This window comes from Perna viridis, chromosome 7 (genome assembly GCF_037379345.1).
Source record: "Perna viridis isolate PV_CMFRI_1.1 ecotype Kerala chromosome 7, ASM3737934v1, whole genome shotgun sequence".
Lineage (NCBI taxonomy): Eukaryota > Metazoa > Mollusca > Bivalvia > Mytilida > Mytilidae > Perna > Perna viridis.
Genome location: NC_142451.1, coordinates 31,611,534 through 31,630,651, shown reverse-complemented (window position 1 = coordinate 31,630,651; position 19,118 = coordinate 31,611,534). Strand labels below are relative to the sequence as shown.

The following is a 19,118-nucleotide window of genomic DNA, read 5'->3' as shown; positions in this document are numbered from 1 at the left end:
CCATGGACAGGTACTACACAAAATTATCTTTTAATTTTAGCAAATGCCAAAACCGCTAACAAAATAAATTCTATTAGTTTTCAACGTCATTGCTTAAAACTTTTTAAAAATTGATTCTTGTAACACAGGTATACCAGGAAATACAAATTAAAAAAAGTCTAAGTGCCTTTCTATAAAGGAGCTTTGAGATTCAACAGGGTCATGTAAAATATTTTTTTCTTATAATATTACACTGAAAAAATGTTTGACAATGTGCAATTAAATAGTAGAAAATAAAATATGAAAATAACTATTTTTCTTATTAAAATTCAAAGAATTTTCTGGAAAAAATAATTGAAATACTCTTTGGTACTGCATAGGATATGTTCTCAATAATAAGGAGAAAATTTTGGTATAAATAATGCTTATATAATTCAAAAATTCAATTTTTATTACTTTTTCTGTTGACCACCAAAAACAACACTTATAACATACAAGTGGTATAAAAGACACTTAAACTTAAAACATGTGTGCTTCCAGTAACATTTCCCCCTTCCCGAAAAAAGGGGGGTTGGTAGGTCAGAAAAATATTTTCTAATCAAATATTTCATTGGGTTGGGAAACCAGGAAATAAAATTAACTAGTCCTGGAATTTGACCTTTTTAAATTCATGTAACCCACAATAATGTACCAATTAATTTTGTTAATCCATCATGTTTGTGCTAGATTTAAAAACTATTTTAGGAAGATTTAAGGAATTATCTAGCAGTTGGATAAATTGAAACCTTGCCATTAAGACAATAGAATTAGATTTTTTAACATTTTGGTGAAAAAGGTTATGGTCTGACGTGGACTAATTCACATATGGTGGGCAGGGTTACCAGAAACAATCACAATTTTTGTTAAGGCCTTTTTAACAATAAAATGGTCTATTCTTATGACTTTAAAGTCCATGATTGTAATGAAACATACAAAATCCTGTTGTCTAGAAAAATACCAATTCATAAAGGGAAAAAAAAGTTAGTCTACATTCCACAAATTACTTGTTAGTGTATTTACGAATCTAAATTTTACTTTTAACAAACACATACATGTAATATTAAAAAAGAAATTCAAAAATATTTCAATATGCTTTCCCTCTAAAATACTTAACAATTAAAGCCCTTACTAACACTTAAGGGAAATTTATTACTTTTAAAAAGGACTGAATTTCATAAAATTCTAACAAAACAAAATCATATTATTAAAGTTTGCTCAGCAAATACATGTAGGCAATACAGCTTCTAGCACAATCCTCTCCAAGTGAACATCTGAGAAAAAAATGGAACTGCTATTTATGTGGACACAGACCACATTTTAGTAGACGACAAGTTATGTTAGACATGATTTTATCATTTAGTACATAATAAATGCCCGTATATTTTTACACTAACTTAATATAATAGGACAGTATCTACACACACTAATATGATTTGTACAAAATTTACAAATGCCATTTGACGTGTTTTTCATCTCCTTCTTTTAGATCACAATCACTGTGCACTGATCAACATAATAAAACATGTAAAAATAACTCTTTTACTTTGTTCAGAATAAATTTATTTTTTAAACAGCCCACAAATACAGACTCAACAGTTTGATGAAATTCATATTTTGTGAACCACAATTTACTGACTTGGGCCTTAGCAGACCAATTTGACGAGGCCATGGTGAAAAAACCATGAATTTCAGATATTGCTGATCAGTAACACAAAAACAGTTCTAATAGTACAAGACTACTTAAAACATTATATATAACATGTAATGTAGGATCTAGCCTACAGCAACAAAAAAAAAAGAACAGGAACACAAAAATGTTAAATATTCTTCTTCATACATATAGTTTATACAGTTCTCAACTGTGAACAGGTGTAATGCAAGAGAAAACTACTCAACTTGACAACAATACTTAAATAATGTTCTAGCCTATTAGTATTACCAAGTCAAGTCGTATTTGTTTCAGGAACAACCAGTTGCCCATCAATTGTCAACAATTCTATCCCACATACATATAAAAAAATTAACTTAAACATTTCATGCTTTGGTTTCATAAAACTTGATTATTCAAATGTAAGAATTCACTATATAACATGCAATGTACAATTGCCTCAACTCTTAAGGTCACTGACCAAGTAAGTGATGTTGTGCATGCTTTTAAGCTATCCTTTAATTTCATGACACCAAAGCAAAATAATAAATATTTTCTCCTTCAAGTGATTATATCATCTCAAGTAGAAATTTTGTTAAAATTTTGTAGGATTAATATCAGTACACACTAGTACACTTCTAGCACTTTTAATTGAACAGCTAAATAGTTTGAAATCAAATTTCCAATTGTTATTTTCTATGAGATAAAAATTTGACAAGTTGATTTCTAAGCTGTTATGGAAGATATCTGGTATGGAATTTCCTCATTTGGAGACAAGATGACAGGTGAAGAACTTGTCATTCGACTCAGGGTTATTAAACGTTCATGCACACAGTTGGCCGACACCCGTGCTTCAGCATCCTGATCCCAGCATTCCTCAATTGTATTAACAATATTTTCTAACCCCTGTTGGAAAAAACAAATAACAATAAATTACATATGTCCTTATAGTTATCAATGGTACATATACATGTAGAATGATGGACAAAATTTAAAAAAAAAAAAAACCTCCAAGTTTGCTTTGACTTAAGAAGGTAGGCATATAGTAAGGAACACAACTCTTACAAATCATTGCAACATTAGTATTCAGCATTTTATATCAATCTCATGTAAGCATCAAAGTAACTTGGACTGATTTAGTTCTGTTTCAAATGAAAGCTTGATAGGCCTTGGTGAAATTAAATATGATACAAACACATCACTGATTTCAAGAGTTTAGTCCCCTATCCTAGGTCTGCCTCCTGAAGTTTATCAATATATATCGTATGTGATCTAATAGCTTTATTTATAATTCACTCACACTCTTAAAATTGTTAAGTTTTCATTAAATTTTGATTGAATGAGTTTCTGAGATTCGACTGGAAACCTGCAGTATAGTTTTCACATATTGTTTTTAAGATTGTACAGTTCAATATGTTCTCCCAGAGAAGCAATATCAACTAACCTTACCATTAAATCCTATACATCATACTTCAGTAACAATAATTCTTAACTAGTTACCATTAATGCATAAATTTGCTTCCTCATCAAGAAAGGCTCTGAATGTCAATCATTATATTCACCAAAGACTATTATTATATTGGAGAATGTCAAACCTACATGTCCTCACAAAAAAAATGTAAGGGGTGCCACACCCACTCTCAAATGCCTACATTGATTGAGCAACCTTATGTCCATCTTCATAATTTTAAAGTGCCTTGAGGAAATTTTGATAAACAGTGTCACAAAGCCATCTGTACATAAAATAAACATTGCAAGTAATCACCTTTTTTCTTAATGTGACATACGTGTATCTGTACATTTGTATATAAATAGGTGTATTAAAACAGTTTAAAACTAGAAGCCCTGTTTATCACAGGAGCCCCGCGTCATTTGTTAGTAACAATTTTTTTTATAGTAAATCAAATGTGCCTGTAAGACACTAATGATGCCCTCACTCCCTAGATTTGCCAAATTAGGAACATGTTTATTTTTGTATGAAGACATGGTTTGCAAATTCAGAAATATGCAACATCAAACTGTTCCAGTATCGTTACTCAAAAAAATTTGGGGATCAATATGGGGATCAGAAATTCATAAATATATGCATATCTACATATTGTATCCTGGCAACATAGTGTCATGAAATTCTGTTTGGTAGTGTCGGACTAATTGCAATGTGTAAGAGGACTGATGGACGGACTGACGGACACATAAAAAACGTTAATAACCCCAATAACAAATCCCTAACTTTGTTGCTGGGGATATATTTCTGTCAAAAACTACAAAGTCTATCACCAAGTTCTGTAATATTTCATGAAAATCATGATCCTATGACCTTGCACACCATCATTGTGTGAAGAAACATCCTGCAAAAAATATTTTAGATGAGGAGACAGCTATACTAGCCATATAGCCCTATTTCTAATGAAAATGACTATGTTTGTTTGTTGCGGTTTAACGCCCGAGCAGCAATATTTCAGCTATATTCAGGCGATTAACATGAAGTGGATGATAAATGAACATGAAATGATGATGAAATGAAAAATGGGATGGGACACAAGGATAATGGGGTTGACAAATTTTGATTGCCATTGGAAATGGGGAGAGTTGGGTAGGGTCGGGCAATTTAGCCTCCTGAGGCGGAGCTCTATGGTTCCTACTCCAGGAGAATACCACAGTAGGGTTCTTTAACGTGCGAGGAACGTGGCATCTTTCCCAACACGCTGCACCACTATGGTTTGCGGTCAGGTTTTCAGTTTCATAGCCTGACAACCCCAGCATGTAACACACCAGGGGTACCCCATTCCACCATCTGGGGCACACAACCCAATTGCTCTGTGGGCAGAGCACCCTAACCCCTGGCTAAGGTTCTGAACACTATTTAGTCGCCTTTTACAATAAGCTTAGCGCTGCTGCAGGCCTATTCTTTAGACACCCAGACCTGCACGGAGCTGAAAATGACTAAGTCTAACTTTCACCAATTACCGAAATATTTCATGAAAATCAAGATCCTATGACCTTGCACAACATCATTATGTGTAGAAATATCCTGCAAAAAAATTTTTAGATGAAGTTCAAAAACTGTATGAGGAGATAGCCGGACAAGCCATATAGCCATATTTCTGAGTAAAATGACTAAGTGTAACTATCACCAATTTCAGTAATATTTCATGAAAATAAAAAATCCTTCGGCCCTGCACACCTTCATCATGTGTAGAAATATCCTGTCAAATATTTTAGATGTAGTTCAAAAACTGTACAAGGAGATAGCCAGACAAGCCATATAGCCATATTTCTGAGTAAAATGACTAAGTTTAACTATCACCAATTTCTGTAATATTTCACAAAAATAAAAATCCTTTGGCCCTACACACTGTCATCATGTGTAAAAACATCCTGTAAAATATTTTAGATGTAGTTCCAAAACTGTACGAGGAGATAACCAGACAAGCCATGATCTATACATTTCTAAGTAAAATGATTAAGTGTAACTATCATCAATTTCCGTAATATTTCACGAAAATCAAAATCTTTTGGTCCTGCACACCTTCATCATGTGTGGAAACATCCTGTAATATATTTAAGATGTAGTTCAAAAACTTTACGAGGATATAGCCTGACAAGCCATGATCATGTGTAATTCAGACGGACGAACGGACAGACTGGGGTAAATTAATATGCCCCCGACGATTGTTGCTATCTGTTGTATGCTAACACACTTTGTGCTTAAGACCTATATTCAGATCCAAGCTATAACATTGTGATAATATCAACCTACAAGTGAGAACTTTTTAAAACTTACCGAATGATTCAACCAAGTCTCCTTGATAGTTGGTCTACATTTCTTGAGTACAACATACTCTTGCATGTCTTCAAGTGTAGGGTGTGGTCCAACCTCCTCTTCAAATGGAAGCTGGTAATTGTCAACGAGTCCCTCTACTGCTGAACACCGTGACACCAGTTCCCAGAGGACTAACCCACATGCATACATATCTATCCTCAGGAAAGCATCCCTATTGAAACAGATGGCGCCTTCTAACACTTCTGGTGCCATATAACGTCTAGTGCCAACCTGAAATTGAAAATTATGAATTGCATTGAAAATACAAAGTCCCATGACCAGCTTGTTTCTAGGTGTTACACTACAGGTACAATGTACATGTATTTTATCTACATGTAGCTAGGTCTGTTGATATAAAAGTGTAGAAAATGTAATTACAGTATTAAACTTATCTTATTTGTTTAGTATCTATTAAGATACAATTTCATGTTGATGCAAAAAAAATATTAAAGTGTTGTAGAACCACTTCTCCATATTCAAGACTCACTTCTCCCAATCACTCCTGAAAGGGAGAGGTCACTTCTCCTATTCATTGAATCTTATATTATGCTCTGAGATGCCCCCCACCCCAATAATCGGCCAATGATAGTTTATGTTTTGCATCAGGAAACTCTGTAAGTCATTCAGTTGGGAAAACAAAATAGGAGGTGTACAATAACTAAGGTATTATAATGGTACTGATGAAATAATCATATCCAGTGTGGATAGATAAGTACTCCTTCTTTATTTAATACCATTAAACAAAAAATTGAATTTTGTTTTTCCACAGAAGTGCAATTCACCAAATTCCTCCATAACCTTTTTTTGCATGACACTACTCAATATTGTTATTTTCTCAAAACAAGCAACATGTCTTCATTTGGCGAGTGCCATGTATTGCAAATCGGCACTGTATTTCCAAACTACCACTTCTACCTGTCAAAAATTAATATGACTGGCATGTTTGTTTAATGTAACAGTAATTGGTAATGTCTAGGTGTTAATGTGTCAGCGAGTGAAACGAGAATAAATCTTGGATCTGTCAAACATGTGACTAAATCATTGGTAAAATCAAAATGATGTTAATAACCTGAATGATTTCTACCACATTTTTCATTCATAAAATTTGAATATTTTCATTCAACAAAATTTAAAAATTATTAAGAGCTGATTTCATATTGAGGAAGATCAATATGATAGGAGAGGGAAGAAGACATTCTTGAATTTATGTCTAAATGATCTCAGCATTTATCTGACACAGAAAAGCAATCTAATTTGCTAAACTTTTTTGGAGAGGGTGATGAAGCGAGTCCCAAAAGCTCTAAAAGATGGTTTTTTAATGACAAAGTGGCAAAGATTTGGTTGAAGATGAAGCTGGAAAAAAACAAGGAAAATAAAAATGTCATAGATCAGACTTCTACTATGGATGGCTGTCTAGGTTCTTGTTGTTAAATTATGATGACAACAAAGGGAATGTTCTGCAACCTATGCAACATGAAGTTTGGCTGAAAAAAAGGATGCACAAGTTACTGAAAGGAGATTATAAAGAACCACAAGAGAACAGATTGTCACCTAATACCATTAGATCTGCAGAGTGACTCTTTACTGAACGTAACTCTGGAGGCAAGTTGGAAGGTTTCATCTTTTTTAAAATGATTTGACCCTTCTTCCATGAAGAACCTAGATACATGTGATCTTGAATTTCATGCTGAAGACAAAATCCCGGTAATTGTCTTCTCTCTTATGACGAACATAAAATCATTTAGTGCACATTAGCATCTCATTGATTTAATCCCTTTATATAAATGGCCTGCAATATTTACATTAACTTGGGGACCAATCACTTTCTTATAAAGGACCTTTCATTTAGGATGCAAAAAGTCCTGAAAACAAATTTAAACCCCTGGTCAAATTCTGATATTTTCTTTTTAAAAACTATTCAATCTTATTCCTTTTAAATGGACATCTACATGTATGATACTTTTAATCAATGGAGAAAAATATCCAATATATTTTAACACTTAATTCAAAAACCTTTTTGAAAAAAACTTCCAGATAACAACAATAGTATAGTCAAAAGCGAGGTAATGAAAGCCAAATATTTTGTGTTTCAATCACAAAGTGATTTATCTGCTGTTCTGAGCACTTTAGGTTTGCTTAAAGTGTAAGGGTAAAGGCTAGTCATTACCTACAGACATGAATGCATGTATGCGAGACATTTTTTTTCGTAATTGGCTGAAATGTAAATGAAATAACACAAACAAGACAAGCTGTAAATATCATAATACAAATCAGAACATCAGCCAAAAATCATGATTATGGCAGAGTGGATTTATACACCTTTACACTTAAGTATCTGGATGTTTGTTTTTTCCTCTATGGAATCTTTGTGTGAAATGGCAATTTAAAAATGCCATTGGATCAGAAGTGAAAATTCATAATCAAGGTTTTACTAAATCTATGGATCTTACAATGTATTGCAAAGAACTTATCAATACAGAATTTCTTACCAAACCATGAGTTTCTCCAGCATTTTTTCCAGCATCAAACTTAAGAGCCAGTCCAAAGTCTGCTATGCAGGCAGTGAGGTCAGATTTCAACAGGACATTCTTACTCTTGAAGTCTCTATGGGCAATAGATGGTTTGGCTTCTATGATTCCTACACTAGGTATATCATCATGTAGGTAGGCCAACCCTTTGGCCATTGTTTCCCCAATCTTTAACATTTCTATCCATGTCAAAGTGTGACCTTTCAGGTAGTCACATAGTGAGCCATGATCATGGAACTGAGAAATTAGCCACAATTTATCGTCACGTTTTTCAGCAGCGATAAATCTTAAAATGTTTTCATGCTTCATATGAGGTAGTTTATAAATTTCTTGCTCTGACATCCAGGAAAGCTTTTCCTTTAAAGGAAATATCTTGACAGCAATAATCTCTGTTGACATGGTGCCTTTCCAGACTTGACCAAATCGACCATGTGCACGAAGTTCACTTAACTGAACAGGTTTCAAAGGCTGAGGCGATGGGGGTGTGCTCTGTTCAGGATCAATAGTAGGTAACTGCTCATGTCCAAATCTGTAATCAAATTACGCATACATAAACAAAATACAGTAAAACCCCATCTTGTTTAATTTTAAAAATAATCATATTATTGTTTCATTTATCAGGTACATGTATGTGAAGGTTCAATTAATATTTTAACAAGAAGTTGCATTATAACAAACATTTGTATGTCATGCTGAGAAAACCTACTCACCCATTTGCAGTAAAATAGAAGTAAATCAAAGAACCTGGAATGGGGACAAATCATGTAAAAAGCAATACCCAATACCTAAAGCAATACCTCCAATAAAAGCTATGAAATCAGAAATGTGTAATGGACTAGCAGACTTTGTGATTGCCATATACATATAGCCCCTTCAGTAATGAGTGTGAGTATAATACATATTACATGTAACCTATATGTTTTTATAGTGGGAAACTATAACCTCTAACATATAACATAAAAATATGCATCCCTTAAGCATCAATGCATGAAAACAACAAGGTGGCACCAATTCCATGTCATGTTTGTTGAATTTGCCACTAAAATTTCTCAAGTTTTATGGATTTTCCTGAATTATGTTGGAAAAGTTAAAACGCATAACATGCTTCTGGTTTGATGTTTGTCCCATTTTTGATAAAACTGTCCATCAAACCAAGATATGTTCTCTTAGAGAGGAGATCTAGGGTAAGGGACATAACTCTTAAAATCAGTGATACATTTGTATCATTTTCAAATTCTACAAAGCCTATCAATCTTTCAATAGAAACAGAATGAAATCAGTCCAAGTTACTTTGATGCTTACATGAAATTGATGAACAATGCAGAATACAAACATTCCAATTATTTGTAAAAGTTGTGTCCCTTACCCTAGGTCTACCTCCTGAAAGTGATAGCCTCCATATATGGAGTAATAGTAAGGTAATTACACCATGTACAATTTACGCTATAAAGATACACTCACTCTTAATTTATTGTCCACTTCGATTTATATAACAATTTTTCAAGAAAAAAATGTTCATCTACAATGCATTTCATTTGATTCATTTACTTCATTGATTGCTTCTATTCAGATTTTCGGTAAACTGCAATCAACCCAAGCCATCTTTCAAACAGTCAAACTGGCAATCAAACATGAAGATTATTGATCGGTGCCGCTATCTTTTATGAATGAATACGACGATGTTAATAAAAACTTGTAAACCGTTAAAATATGTGAACAAACTCTAGAAGATTTGTCAACATGGTAAGACACTATTGAGAGATCTGGAATTATCGGTCCTTTAGTATGCAAATTTATACTCATTTACAGTATGTCGTAACACATTGGCACATGGCTCAAATTATAATCAGTTAAAGTGTTATCTAAATGGCTAATTGCAACCAAATTTATAGGTAATAATTATTTTATTTTATTTCAAAAAACTAGGTAATATTGTTTATTAATTTCCGCTCATAATTATGACTTATTCATCAAACTAATTTCCTTAGTCTTTTCTCCAAACACTTGAAATGTTTATGATTTTGTACACCAGATGATCTAAGACTCAGAGCAATTGACATGCAATTCAATAAAAATAATTGAACTAACGGACAAAGTACACTTTAACAAAAATACAAATATTAATTTAATTCAGAAATACTATACAAAGTAACGTTGCTGTAATAATATGCAGTGAAAAACAAACCACTAAACTCTTATATGTAATGTACTGTTTAGTCTTGGATTATAAGTGTATGTGACGTGTCACCTCTCAACACCTCAGTCAGGTGGTGGTTGTGGGAGGATTGTAAAATCCTGACTACCAAAAAAAAAAAAAAAAAAAACACTGAACTCGGATCTCTGCTGACACCAATGATATAAATGCACATGCCTGACCCTCAAATTACCTGGCAAATTCGACTCTCTGTTTTTTTCGTAGATTTTTGGTCAAAATTAGGCAATTCGACTTATACTCTACATCAACTTCTAGTCTGGAAAATAGGGTATTTGGAAACTCACCTGTTCTTGTAATATAATTTCCAGGCAACAAACAAGCCAATGATAATACAGACTAGGATCACAATAGGAACCAATGAATACAAAACAGTCTCTTTTAAACGATCTGTAGCTTCTGTCTTAGGGTCAGGGGATCCTACAAATAAATAAGTTTATTTTTAATTTAAATTAAGACAGGCTTAAAATTGAAGTAATTAAAACACACGTTATCGAATTTTAATTGCTGATGAGGATTTAAATCCAATTTTCAGCTTCAATAAGATTGCAGACAATAATTTTTGAATTTACAGTACAACTGTATATACATGTAACATAAATTATACATGCAGCCATTAAATTTTTATTTTTGATCATTGAAACTAATGTTAAATTATAATAACTACCATATAAATGTATCAGGTGTTAATATGGTGCGCAAAATTTTTAAAAGTTTTAATGATGAAAGTTCAAACTTCAAGTTGAGACATTTGTCTTAATACAATGTGTATAAATAAGTTACATATCTAACTTTACAGGTCTATTACCAGTTTTAAAAAAGCTCCACAGCTATGACTTACTGACTATTGCTTAACCAACAAGCTATCAAGTAAATGCTTCAATTTTAATGTTGATCATTTTTTAACAATTTCTCACCTTCAGGAGAAGGGGTAGGGGTTGCTAGAACCACTGTATAGTTAGTATTACAAAAGTCTTTGTTACAGCAACAAAAGTTAAGAGAACTAATGCTTGGATCTTGTTTACATTCTCCAGTAGAACATTTTGCAGTATGACTGGATGTCCAGCACCCTTGATGTTTGATAATGTCTTCAGATCCATTCAATGATTGCCAGGCAATAAAACAACTATCATACACAGATGCACATTTTTGGATTACTGAACATCGGTTTCTATCTTCATATTGACAGTTTTCTTCTTTAAACACAGCACAACTTAAAATCTTTTTGTTCTCATCGTCTTCATCATACATATGTTCCTCAATGGCAAATCCATCTAAAAATAGTATTGACACTCAAAACATTTTCAATTACATGTTCTTCCTTTTTTTACAAAGTCATATCCAAATTAGGATGTTTGTTTGTAGCATACTGATTTTATAGCTGCACATGCAGCTGAAATGTGTGTTGAGTCAAATGAACTCAAATATATGGGACCCCTTCAAAATATAGATTATTTTTGCTTTGTACATACATGAATATTGCCTGGTCAAAGTATTGCTAATAATTCAAAGTTAAACCAAAGTGGTCAAATCAATTTAGTGTTTCATATCTTGTCAGTTTACTTGCCATTTACATGTAGTGCTTTAAGTTGATTTTATGCATAGCATGGACTGCTGTCTCTCTTAGTACTCTAAATCTTCTAAAATATTACACAAAGGGTCAAGGAATAGTTAATCATGGGGACAAAGAATTTTTCCAAAATTTGATGTTGAAAGTACATGACATGTTGAACAGATATACAGAGTATCAGTTTAACCCAAAAAACAATATCTGAAGTGAAAACAAGCGAGTTGCTGACATTGTGGAAATTGACAGAACAAATTGCGACCACAGTTTTGTACAAACTGGTTTTGCAAGAGGCACCAATCTGTGACACTGACAATTATGTTAAACTACAAACTACTTCTAGACACACACACCTGCCAAATGTCACTATTTGTGGGAGATTCCCACATGTCAGCTCCAATATCTGAATTTTTCATACGCAATATTAACCACAATTTAAAACAAAACATTCAAATAAGTAGTACATTAAACTCGTTTTGTCATGAAAAAGCCAGATAACAACCCTTTGGTGAATTTTAATGCCTCTATCACTGTTTTCTTGGATTCTGAGGACTACAACGCATTTCACACATAAAATCCCACATGTAATTTTCAAAGGTTAGCAGGTACCGACCTAATCCAAGACGGCTCTGGTGTCCAACAACTGATATGTCAGACAAGCAGGGCCATGTGACATCAGAGCTTGTCCCATATCAAAACATGGGATTTCGCTCACTAATTTAAGAGCACAGTTCAAGGCAGAAATTTATCATTTTGTTGGTTCTTGAAGTTATAACTGGGTATGAAATGAAAGCTTATACTCTTAACAATAATATGTTTATGCTTTTCTGCAGTAATTGGTATTCTAGGATTGGAAAATTTATAAATTTACATAACATTGTTTGATTTTGTAAAACGAAACAGTGTGCAAATTTCACAAAGAAAGAAAAACATGTAAGAAGTGTGGTCTTTGAACATGCTACAACAAATAACTGTCTTAGAATTTATAAAATTTCGATTTTCCCCTGTTTTTGATATTGGACAAGTTTATAATCCCAAGGTCCCAGTTTGTCCAGAAAATCAGCTGTTGGATGTCAGAGCAATCCCATGTTTTTGATATGGGATGAACACTGATGTCCAATAGCCCTAGCTAATCTGGCAAATCAGTCTATGGAAATCAGAGTAATCTAGGGCTATTATGGACCCCCTGTCGCCAGTGTCGGCTTCTGTCACATGGTAGACAGTGTAATTACTAGAGTATAGCCAGCAGTGTATTATGTTGAATTATGCTAAAGTAATAAATATAAACAGTAGTGTGACATAAATTTCAAGGGCTGGAACATATACAGCACCATTTAATTTATATGATTGGTACTTGTGCCAAGCTGTGGTCAATTCAACACATTTAATTGTTCAAGGCATTTTGGCAAAACTTTCAAGAAGTGGCTTTCAAGAGTGCATTCAGATATGTCATGTGAATATGTGATTCATTGATAAGCTTATTTGGTCAATTGCTTACCACAAAGTTTCCCAACAGTAAACAAGAAAAACAACAGACGTAGTGTCGCCAGCATTTTGCAGGTGCTGTGCTCAATCAAATGCAAAATGCGACCACTTAACGTTAAAGAAGCGCGTCAGGACTGTGGTTGAGAATGAGATAGTGCTTCAAAATTTTCAAAAACTGTAAAAGCTTAGAAAATCCGTCTTTTTCAGCCATAAAGAGCCTGTTTATTTACGCCTCTGTTTTGTTTGTATTTTCACAAAATGGCGAATTCATGACATTGATTCCCCGGATGTTAAGAAAGGTAAATCTCGGGGCGCCCTGGTTTATTTTATTTCCGGGCATAAGTACCTGCTAATCATCACGCCTACATTCAGTGTTTTTTTAGGTGAAATATAACGTGCCAATCAAATTTGAAAGGACGATAGCTTTATGTTATAAGAGGCTATAAATCTTACTATTCGAAAAATATATCTATATACTTTATAATCTATATACAGACAGTTACATGTAGCAGTTGATGGTATGAAACTATTATTACTAGTAGTTGTTTTATTAGTCCCAGGAGTATATTAGGCGAATCAGTCACGTAGTTTCTAAACCAATCCGTAACAAGAGGTCTCATGGACGCAGAGTCAATCGCAGCAAGGAGTTCAATATATTTAACTTCTTGATCGCAATAAACGGAAACATCGAAATAACAATATTACGGTCAATTGTCATGAAAAACAATGGGCGTCATCATATGCTCAATACCCAATCCCAAGATTACCAGTACACAATATTCTAAAGAACTGTGATAAAATTTCGTTCAGCAGTCCAAAATATGAAAGAGTTCAAATTATAATTGCCGGCTGTTATTCAAAGCTTTTCCCAAAAATTGATAGTCCAGAAAATCACAAAAAGCATTTTCTATATATAAAACTTATATATATTAATAAGGGTTTTGATTTCATAAATATTTCTGGTATTTTAAATGATCATAGAGCTAAGGAAATTATTATTATTGCTTATTTTGATAATACTATACTCCTTTCTATTTGCTATATTTACGAAAAGTCTACCTGTAAATATGTCTATAATCATAGTGAATTATGCATAGATGTAAACATCAAAGAAAATACATTTTACGCCAATATTTTGAAATTGAAGTTACTAAACATACATTTACGGTCCTAGTTCCTATGCTATTACATGTAACCTGAATGTCATTAAAGACCGAGAGTTGAAAACATTTCAATACTTCAAAACAGTTATGAAATAGTTGACATCCGAAGAAACATTTTTAGGAACACTTAACTTCTTATAAACAAAATTAAAATTGTACTTCCCGAAAAAAAAACACACACACCCACACAAATTAAAAAACCCAGCAAGGAATTTGTTTATGTTCATGCTGATAAGACTCCAAATACTATTACCGTTATTTGACGTACTTTTTATACTGAAATTCTACAAAAACAAAAACGAATGCGCCAACATTACAACTGACTAAATGTTCAACCGCAGACTCTATCGCTACATGTATCTCTTAACAAGCTGAGCCTAATAACATAGGAGTTCCTATACTATGTGCTGACTCCCCAAACTTCAAAAATCACCATATAAATATAGATTCGTTTCCTCTTCAAGTCATTGCTCTACAACTATACATTTATTTTACTTTTTTATTTTCCTCTTTCGATAGTTTTGGGATTTGTCTTCCTCTTTCGATAGTTTTGGGATTTGGCTTCCTCTTTCGATAGTTTTGGTTTTGAGTACTTCTTGTATGCAATTAATATTTTGATTATGACCTTCCTACATATTTGTTTTTAACACTACTGATGCTCAAGAGGTTACTCCTTGGAAAACGTGTACTGCATATCGAAATTTACAATACATAAAACTGGTATTTTTTTTTGTATTCAAAGCACCCAAATTCCTGTTCGACAACATTTTCGTACGTATGGCGAATTTTAACCGTTTAGCGTCAAGTTATTGTAATTTCCACAACTAATTGCGGACCTATTTCTGCACTGTTACGAATCACAATTTATGGCTAGAATAAACAAGAGGCTCCCAGGAGCCTGAATCGCTCACCTTGTTAAATTTTTGCATTGCAAGGGCAATACCTCTAACAATTTTGACTCATGAAGACATTGGTAGGACTTATCATAAGGATCATTTCATCAATTGAAAGTTTCATTCTATCTATTATAGTTTTCAAGTTATTGGCTGAAAACTGCCAAAAAGGTAATTTTTGCCTTTCAAGTGCAATAAATCTAAAATGGAGTCGTCTGACAACTTTGACCTCTGGGGACTTTTGTAGGCCTTATAATACGAATCATTTCAGCAATTGACAGTTTTATTCTATCTATCACAGTTTTCAAGATATTGGCTGAAAATTGCCAAAAACTTAATTTTTCACCTCTCAAGGGCAATCACTGTTACATGGAGTCTGGCAACTTTGATCCCTGGAAGACTTTTGTAGGCCTTATAATAAGGATCATTTCAGCAAGTGAAAAATATTGACTAAACCTAACGGTTTTGGAGATGTATGCAAAAAACTCCTGTCTGACCTCTATGTAATATTTTAGTAATAGCGGCCATGTTTTTTATCCGATCACAAATCCAAAAGGTCATTTTGTGCAGGATACTCTAAGAAACAATCATTATAAGTTTCATTGAAAAAGATGTTTGAAGAAATTGTTAACGACAACGACGACGACGGACGCCAAGTGATAGCTTACATGGCCTACGGCCAGGTGAGCTAATAAAGGCCCTCCCAGACAACATTTGGTAGCAAAATATAATAAGACCTTTCGATATTTGGACGATATTTTGGCTCTAAATAACGATGACTTCAATATTTATCCTAAAGACCTATCCCAATGTAGAACTGTCTTGGGATAAAGCAAATATTGATAATAAAGAATGTCCGTTTCTTGATCAAAGTATTTATATCGACGATGGTAAACTTAGTACTAAAATTTACCATAAAAGGGATGATTTTTCATTGCCAGTTTTTGCTTTATTCAAAGATAGTACTACAGGATATATATCTGTAGTACAAATATTGAGGTCATCGTTGTTTAGCCAAGATATCGTCAAAATATCTGTGTGCTGTAAGCACATCAAAAGAAATCCGATTAACGTATTTTTATGTTTTTCTTTATTAAAAATGATCAAAAATAATTCGAACAAATATATTCACATCCCGATTTATATTAAATGAAATTCATGAAAGATGTGAATTTTTGTTTGATGAGATTATGTGGAAGTGTAGTGTATAAAGTTGAAAAATCTAAACTTTCAACAGATTCGGAAGGCCCCACATGGGCATGGAATAAATATTAACTTTGTAGGCGTATAACAACTTATTTGCCCAGTAAAACACTTCCTCTTATTATACGATAAAACAATACTAGAAAAGAATTTACGATAAAGTCTTTTTTTCTTAAAACCGACCAATGCTGTTCGAAAATAAATGTTAACTCCGACTCCTTTACGTTTTTTTTTAATGAAACATATATATTTCTACATGTATAAAAAATAAGAAATATCTTCGACAAACGGGCAACGTTTGTTCACAGATTCAGCTTGTGGCAAGTTTGAGATAATTGAAACCGTTTCAAGTGTGAGTATGTATACGAGCTACACAATTTTTGTAACATCCCTGCGTAAAATTCGTGCAACTGGAAAACCGTCAGCACCCGACCCGTTCGACATAAATTACATGTATTTCATACCCTAAAGTGTCGATTTAAAGTTTTATAAATGTTCATTGAATTTACTCTGAATGATGACACAAAAATTCCTAACCCAATCAGCACTTTATTTTTCAAACTTCATAAAATTGACTCAAATGGCTTTCATAAAAGCTTAATTTTATCACTAGAAATGCAACAAAGAATTCTTAGTGTACATGCAGCGCTAAGAAAAATTGTTTCAATCAATTTAGACTCCTCATGAGTTGCTAAAACATACTACACGTGGTATGATATTAATTTATCGTTTTTACTTTACTTTCTTCTCCATATACATCTTTTCTTGTTTGTATTATTTCTTTGTTTTATTTAAAGAAAACAGCAAAACAAATAAACAAACAAAAATATTAAAATAAATATAAAAAGTACTACCGTTGAAAAAGAAAGCCGACGCAGTAAAATTTGTTCTTTTTATTTACAATTTTCTACATTTCATTTAAGAAATAATACATGGTTCGCAATCTCTAATTATTTTCGATACATTTTTTTTTTCGAACGCCATTAAGTTAACAGTATTTGGCCAATCGATTAGGTGACTTGCGTTTCCATGGAAGAGTGTCTTTAAGATCAAAGGGTAAAAATCAAAACTGTACCGACCAACTGTTTCCCATGTTTGAATTAATCTGATGATACAGAAATAATGTTCAAACTTATCATATACATCACGGGTTAATCACTAAAAAGATTACTAAGTGTATTGGCATTTCACGGATCATTAACTCTGACACATGCCGTGCCGGTTGAACGGTATAATATATTTTGTTTTAATACAGCAAAAAAAACTTTTTGTTTTTCATCTTGATCTTACGTTTGTAAATTTCTAGCTATAGTATTACGATGAACGTCACGTACAAATATTTAGTTAATTGAATCTTTCTATCTGGTCCTGGGTACACTTTTTGGGTTCTGAGTGCCCTTAGCACTCCTGAGCCGTGCTTAGACGTACCGTAGGCAATTATACTCCTTCACATACACGAATCTTTCTTACGAATCTTTACGAAAAATCAATGGTAGTCATTTGCAAGCATTCGTTTTTTATTCGGAATTGAATGAGATGTTCACAGAAACTTTATTAAATGTTTCTAGCTATGTGCACATCCATTTCTTTATTGGATTGGAATCAATTGAGGTTTCACATAAAATTTCGATCCAGCCTTGATCCTAGCCCCCATAAAAATAAATGGTATTTCCCTAACTCACATCAAGTACCACTAAATTATCTTTGGTTCGCTGACTCGTCTCATGAGTTGTTTCGGACCCTTTATAATTATCAAAAATTATTTGAAGATGGACACAAAGCAGAAGTAACCAGATGGTTTACAGCATTGCTTTGAAGGTATATATAAATAGACGATTACATTATGGCTTTATAGGATGATTATAACTAGATGATCTCCAGCATGGTTTTGGAGATAGATATGACCATACCTTTCGGGATGGATGTAACCAGATGGCTCATAGCATTGCTTTTGAGATCGATAAAATCAGATGATCCCAAGCATGGCTTTGAAGTTGGATAAAGCCAGATGACCTACACCATGGATTTGAAGGTGGATATAACCATGTCTTTTGGGATGGATGTAACAAAATGCCTTATAGCACGGCTTTGGAGATTGATATAATCAGATGTTCACCAGCATGGTTATGACGATGGATATAGCCAGATGTTCACCAGCATGGTTATGACGATGGATATAGCCAGATGATCACCAGCATGGTTATGACGATGGATATAGCCAGATGTTCACCAGCATGGTTATGACGATGGATATAGCCAGATGATCACCAGCATGGTTATGAAGATGGATGTAACCGGATAATCAACAGCATGGCTTTGAATGTGGATATGACCAGATACATACCTCTATGGCTTTAGAGATTGATATAGCCAAATGACCCCGAAAATGGCTTTGAAGGTGGATATAACTAGATAAATACCAGTATGGCTTTAGAGATTGATATAGCCAAATGACTCAGAAAAAATGGCTTTGAAGGTGGGTGTAACCAATTAAGTGTTACTAAACATGGCTTTGCATATCAGAGAGAACAACTGTTTGGAGTTTCAATATACAAGGTAAGAACAAGGTGAGTTAGAG

At 33.4% G+C, this 19,118-nt stretch overlaps 1 protein-coding gene across 1 annotated transcript; it reads right to left on the bottom strand.

Annotated features, from left to right (window-relative positions):
* Window positions 1–425: 425 nt before the first annotated feature.
* Window positions 426–13,558, bottom strand: LOC148612303 (activin receptor type-2A-like). Its single transcript, XM_088593613.1, has 6 exons — window positions 13,295–13,558; window positions 11,147–11,503; window positions 10,517–10,649; window positions 7,979–8,546; window positions 5,451–5,720; window positions 426–2,572 (listed from the first exon to the last, which is right to left on the bottom strand). Exons 1-6 carry the CDS (start codon window positions 13,347–13,349, stop codon window positions 2,393–2,395), a joined length of 1,563 nt encoding a protein of 520 aa, XP_088449739.1. The 5' UTR covers window positions 13,350–13,558; the 3' UTR covers window positions 426–2,392.
* Window positions 13,559–19,118: the final 5,560 nt, after the last annotated feature.

Excerpts from the sequence above, each read along its gene's own strand:
- LOC148612303 (XM_088593613.1), bottom strand. The coding sequence starts at position 13,349 with ATGCTGGCGACACTACGTCTGTTGTTTTTCTTGTTTACTGTTGGGAAA. Across the intron at positions 11,504-13,294 it reads TACTGTTGGGAAACTTTGTG|ATGGATTTGCCATTGAGGAA; the intron begins GTAAGCAATTGA and ends TACTATTTTTAG. Across the intron at positions 10,650-11,146 it reads CCCTACCCCTTCTCCTGAAG|GATCCCCTGACCCTAAGACA; the intron begins GTGAGAAATTGT and ends ATTTATTTGTAG.